Consider the following 6,139-nt stretch of genomic DNA (forward strand, 5'->3'; position numbering starts at 1 on the left):
AAACAGTGTCACTGTCCAACGGGCAGTTGTCTGTTGGGTTCAGCGGCTTCACAATACAGCACAAGGAATGATAGCTGCCTGCTGATGAAGATTCGAGAGCATGGTACAAATAGCTGCCAGGTGTTGCCGCTGGGGTCACCTGTGTTTGTAGGGCTGCAGGTCCTGATGTGCTCCTGCCTTGGGGCAGAAGGAGGCCTGGAGGAAGCCTGAGCGCGACCGGGGAAACAGGATCCGATGCTCCTGGGAGATCGTAGGACGCTTGTGACGATTTCTGCCAAGGTGACGTTTGCTGATTAATTACTGTCCTGGATAGAGTTCAGATTTTCATCTTTAAAGCCTACAGAATCTTCTGTAACACACTGTTCTATGAGGCCACATACTGCACTTGCACACGCTGTGGAACTGCCTTTAAAGGTCTGTCAGTGACCTTCTGAGAGACACACTTCACTAAAACGGATGTGGTTTTAGTGGTGAAAGCTCCAACTCCTCCTAAGACGAGGATGGTAGTGAAATTCATAGGTTTTACTTAAAAGGTTTTATTCTTGGCATTGAGTCTTGAGATGAGCGGTGTGGGTTCATGCATGCTCAAGGGTGCAGCTTGGGTGACTGCTCACTGTGCACCACCGTGGCACACGTGCTGTACAGCAGATTCTGTGGCACGAGCGGGCACACCTTAACCTGCCTTTCGAAGTTTGTTGCCAAACAACTCCATCATTCTCTGAACTTGTGCAGTTACAGGAACGCTGTAATGAAGAATGCTGTGCCAAAACGGTGGCGAGGTGACTCTTCCCCAGCCTCTCTTCCGAAAAGTCACTCGGTTGTGGCTGGGAAGCTGGGACTGTGTGCTTTGTGTAACAAGATTTATGTTGTTCAGGTACAGTCTTCGTCAGCATTTTCTAACGTTGGTTTAACTTTGCAATAGCGAATATTGATCAGGCAAGCGCCCAACCTGGGCTTGTTCCCATGTAGACGTAGCCGACCGTTTATCGGCAGAGATACGGGTTGATTCTGGAACCAGAGCGCTGCTGCGTGGCATCGTGCTGACGCGTACTCACCTACTCCAGTACCGTGCGCCTGTTTCCACCTGTCTCCAGACCTTTTTTGTCCCCAAGGCCACTATCCTCTGCCTCGCAGAACTGATAGTTCACTGTATCGACAACAGTATCTGCCGTTTGACACGGAACACGGATTCACTGGGCTTTCCTGCTGCTGGAGGAGAGGGCCTGAGCTGGCCTTGGCGAAGTGGCTGTAACAGCCGGTCCTGGTGTGCTTACTGTGCTGCATGGGGTGGAGATAGTTAACTCTTCTTTAGTTCAGTTCGTGCTTGTCCCACAATGAAGTTCACGTTACTTTCAGGTGGAATGCAAACATTGTGAAAACATTCCAAGAGTGCTCAGTCTCTCCTCGCTGAGGAGGCTGTCACCTCCACTAGGTTTAGTGCTGTGCTTTGAGATGTTGGTGAGAGTATCGGCTAATTCAGCTAGTTGGTATAAATGGTTGTGTAGCAGAATGACTGATTTTTGAGATAGCATTTCCTGTACAAGTAATTAAGCATGGGTTGATGGTGCACTTTGTATACCGTAACCTGGCGTGCATGCTGGTAAACTACTTCCTACTCTTCAGAGGCACCACGAGCCTTTTTATCCAGTTGCTGGTGATGTAAAATACATGCAGGATGTTAATGCAGTGTTGTTATGGTAAATGTGTGAACAGTGTTACTAATCGATATAACTGATAACAGATACATGTGCCTGACATTCTTATACCACACAGTATGTTTAGGTTTTAACTAATATGGACTTCGGTGGAATAGTCTTAGATATTTCAAGCCTTTGTTTTACTTACGCAATGGTGCTCTATTTGTGTTTTTTCTCCTTTTTTTTTTTCTTTTTACAAATAAAAGCATCTGAACACTTGTAGTACATATTACATCCAAAGGAGTCCAAAACAAAATGTTTCTCAACATGCTTGATTTTAATTTGCTTTTGGTTTCCCTCATTCTCATCAGCTAGGGGTTTTCATTTTTGGTTTTTTTTTTTTTAAGTTGTTGCTGACTACTTTGGAAAACTTCGGTAACGTTACCAAGTATGAAGTGATTCTGCACTGCCTTTGGATTGTGTATGTATTCAGAAACAGTCTTAAAGCTTTTATTTAAGCTATTAAAAAAAAAAATCCAGGGACTCATGCCCTTTGTTCTTTAACAGTGCTGTTGTAAAAAGACTTCCCTGTGAAAAAAAAAAAATCACTTGCTATGAACTCTGTTTATAGCTTTTTTTTTCCATGATGGATCTTTTTCTTTGTATTTGTACAGTGGCTCAGTGGAAGATGTTGCCATGAGTTGATATTGTAACCAATAAACAAGTGCTTTTAACCAGACTGTGTCACTGCAGCTGTTTAATTAGAGCTGCACTAACGAGCTTCCCCCTGTCCCCAAGATCAAGATTCTTCCTGTGACACTGGAACACCCCAGACTGGAGATAGACCTGGTTTTAGCCCACTCCTTCATTCATGGTCTTGCCTGAATTCCTGTTGGACAGTGCCCTGCTCCCTTAAGGGGCAGACACCATCCCATTGTTCCTTTCTCAAGGCTCAGTGTTGTTTTCTCTGACCCCACCACACCAAACTGCTCTGCACTGCTGTACAGGGCCCCCGGCTGCTGCAGGAAGCAGCTGCTGCGGTCAGCCTCAGTGGTCACATCTATATGCGAAAGAGCTGCCAAAGAACTTAACAGAGCAGAGGGGTAGTAATTTTTTAATAAATAACTGCAGAACACATGCACGTCAAGCGCTACCTTGATACAACGTCCATAAAACTGCTCCCGAAGAAGAGCATTAACACACAGCTGTAACCTCATGCACAAGAAGGCTGGGCTCTTCCTCAGTTCTGTATTTCACAGTTTCCCCCAGAAACCATTGGGACTCCTCACACATGCTGCTGACAGTAGGTCCAAGGGAGCCAGGCTCATGTTCACACAGAAACAAACACCAGATTACACTGTGGTGAAAACAGTGTTCTAATAGTTAACCACCTCTGGCACTAGATTTTAGATCTGTTTCCTTTTAAGATGATAGCCCTTTTTTACTGGAAAGCAGCAGATCCCCACAGCTTCAAGTTGAATATTTCATTTAGTCACGTTAACACTTAATAAAAATATATAAATACTCTGAAAAGGCTTTCTCTTAAAATAAGTTATTGTTTAAAAAGTGTAGTTAGAAAAAAAGTAGGTGTTAAATGATTGCAGATGGCAACAGCAAAAATTTTTTGTTGTTGTTGTTGTTGAAAAAGAGGCTTTGCAGTGCTGGAGGCAAGCACAGGTAACTACTCCCCCACACCTGCCTTTAGCTCTCACCCAGGAGAGAACTGGGCTATGGCAGAACCCAGGGGCTGCTCAGGATACTGCACCAGCATGACCTGTCAAACCAGCCACAGGAGCTCAGGCTCAAGCCTTGACACCCAAAGTCCTCGCCCAGCACCCTGCCACGAGAGAGCAGACCCTCCGCTGGGCCCAGTCCCCTGTGCCAGTGGGTGGCAGGGACACACCTGCAGCTCACCTGAACATGGGTTTTTTCCTCTCATGAGCAAATGACCATTTCAGCACCCGACCAACTGCAGAAATAGGTTTATTTTTATTTTAAGTGTATCAGTGCCATCTTCTCTAAACATGGTAGCCAGAGGGGAGACTAGAGCCTACTGCTCTCCATCAGGGACTGCTCTGCAGCTGGCTGCCATCCTTCACTGCCCTCTGAGGACAAGCCACTGCTGCCCAACACAACTCCACCTGCTTTCAAAACCAGCCAGGAGCCCTTTCCCCATGCTAGAGTTTGTCTTGCCATTCCCTGAACAAACACACCCACACCTGGAAGAGCAACGTCCTCCCTCCCCGCTAAGCCCAGGCAGCAGTAACTGTCATGAGCTCTCTCCCTCCATAAGCTCCTGGATACCAGGAAGCACGAGTGGCCCCTGCTCAATACTAATGAAAACCGATGAGGATTTGGGTTTTTATTGTCAAGTGCCCAAAGAAATTTAGTGTTTAAAGGTCATTTTTATCCCAAAATCGGCAAAACAAACATAACGGTACCCCGGCTCTTCCGTTTGGTTCACCATCAGAAGCCGAGCTGTACGATAATTAACAAACGAGAGTAATCAAAATGACATTTAAAATATGAATCATTTCATGTGACTCCACAGAGGAGAAGTACCATCTGTAACATCTCTACTTTGTCCTACAAAGGATCACCGGGAAGGTGAGCAGCCATGTTCTATTTACCCTTCTGCAGGAAGTGCTTTGTGAAGCGATCTAGTTCATTCTCAAGGTGAATGGCTTTATTTCTGTAAAGCAAACAAAAGCAATGGCTTTACTTTGGTGCAGGAACATCCCCACAAAGGCAGAAGTGACACCAGAGTTTCATTTCTGTCACTGTCCTGAAACCCACAGCACGAATATCACCAGACCATGTGCCCTAGTCAGAGCTCCGGAGGTTGGAGTGCAGGATCTGGCCAGGCAGCAGATGGCTGCCAGCTTCTGCCCCGTGTTTCCTCTTGCCCGCAGGCTGTGCCAGCTCCATCCAGGACTGACTTACCCAGTGTTTAACTTGGGAAAGGTTGTGCCACTGCCTGGAGGGCATCCAGCAGGGTCTCTCACACAGGCCATTCTTGGGGCATGCCATGCCACGGGGTGCACGCTGTGGGGCCAGACCCTCATCTGACTGTGGTCCTGAATGCCCAAGGCCAAGAGGCAGCCTACGGCCAGGGCAGGTTAGAGCAGGGGGAAAAGTTGGATGAAACTAAGGCTGAGTCTGCTCCCGAGTCCCTACACCACCAACTGCTGGAGGTTCCTCTACTGTAAACACCTACTGCTTGTACTATGGGAAAAACAATACTGCACGGAAGGTGCCACTCTAATTTACCTACAGAAGATGGATAGCCTCCAGGAAGCCATCTCTCCCATACAATACAGCGAGACAAAGGTAAGGACAATCCAGGAAAAAATATTTTTGGAGCTTTGCTCATTCTCTGAGGTGAAAACATGCATTTATTTTACTTAAGCAGAGCGGCGGGGTTACAAGCAAAGCAAACAGGTATTACAGGGAATAGTTCTGCACCCCTGCCTACCTCATTTCAACTGGAAAGTAACAGCAAGCACCAACCTCACTGAATTTGCTCGTGTCCAGTCACACCCAGACTCACCTGAGCTGCTTGGAGTTGCTCTGTATGTTCTCCAGCTGATCGATTTCTTTGGACAGCCTGGCAATTTCTGTCTCCAGGTTCTTCTGGGTAATATCCACCTGCTGACAGAGCCGAGCAAAGGTAGTGGCCATCTCCCTAAAGGGAAAACAAGTTTGTAATCATGGTTTACAGAAGTCTCTGCTACAAAAAAAGAAACTGAGAAGAAAAATAAATAAAAATCAGATGGCATTGCAGTGTGCAGTAGAACAGAGCAATCAAAGTCTCCAGCTATTAAAGGATTACAGAATAGAAGAAAGCAGGAGAACTGCGTATTTTTAAAATTAAAAAAGGAACCTTAAGCATACAGAATGCACCTTCATCTATGCCAACATCACGTCTGGCAATTTTTGATTGAGCATCAACAGGTACAAGTCTGAGACAGGGCCTCTGGCGGCCTCATGGGCTGGAGCAGCCGGCGCCCTCCATGCAGCTCCCCTGTGCAGCGCCCCGTGCCTCCTGAGCACTCTGCTCAGGGGAACATGGGCGCTTTGCAGGTGAGGAGTGCCCTGGGCCTGCTTGAGGCACCTGATCCTCCTTGCCTTCTCAGCCAAGTGCTGAGTTCCAGGACTCCTCCTTACACAAAGAAAACAACCCCAGTTACCACCCTGGGCCCGCCACCGGGCCGTCCCGCAGCAGAGCCTGGGCCAGCCACTGGGCTGTCCCGTAGATGTCCCCTCTCCTCTCTACTTCACCTCTCTGGAGCCTTGGTTTGAGTCCAGCTCGTCCATGTCCTCACAGAGACACACAGCTGCTGGACACGGGGATGAGTCTCTCCTCTGCTGAAGCTGAACTCTGTATTAGTTAAGTACTCCCTGGGCTACACAGGAGAGGTGTTCTGCACCCTGCTGCTTAGAGGTCTCATTTAGCAGGCCTCATCTTCTGAAACAGTAATTTGATCAAAACAAACCATTTC

At 47.3% G+C, this 6,139-nt stretch overlaps 1 protein-coding gene across 1 annotated transcript in view; it reads right to left on the reverse strand.

Annotated features, from left to right (window-relative positions):
* Positions 1-4,113: 4,113 nt before the first annotated feature.
* The window catches only part of MFN1 (mitofusin 1), a 23,569-nt gene continuing 21,543 nt past the window's right edge, over positions 4,114-6,139 (reverse strand). The window contains exons 16-17 of the mRNA XM_010132608.1: positions 5,188-5,322; positions 4,114-4,329 (exon numbers count right to left, since the gene is read on the reverse strand). Coding sequence (XP_010130910.1) covers positions 4,260-4,329; positions 5,188-5,322 — 205 coding nt within the window. The 3' untranslated portion in view covers positions 4,114-4,259. The remainder of the gene's footprint in view (positions 4,330-5,187; positions 5,323-6,139) is intronic.

This window comes from Buceros rhinoceros, unplaced genomic scaffold, assembly GCF_000710305.1.
Source record: "Buceros rhinoceros silvestris isolate BGI_N320 unplaced genomic scaffold, ASM71030v1 scaffold28743, whole genome shotgun sequence".
In the NCBI taxonomy this organism is placed as follows: domain Eukaryota; kingdom Metazoa; phylum Chordata; class Aves; order Bucerotiformes; family Bucerotidae; genus Buceros; species Buceros rhinoceros.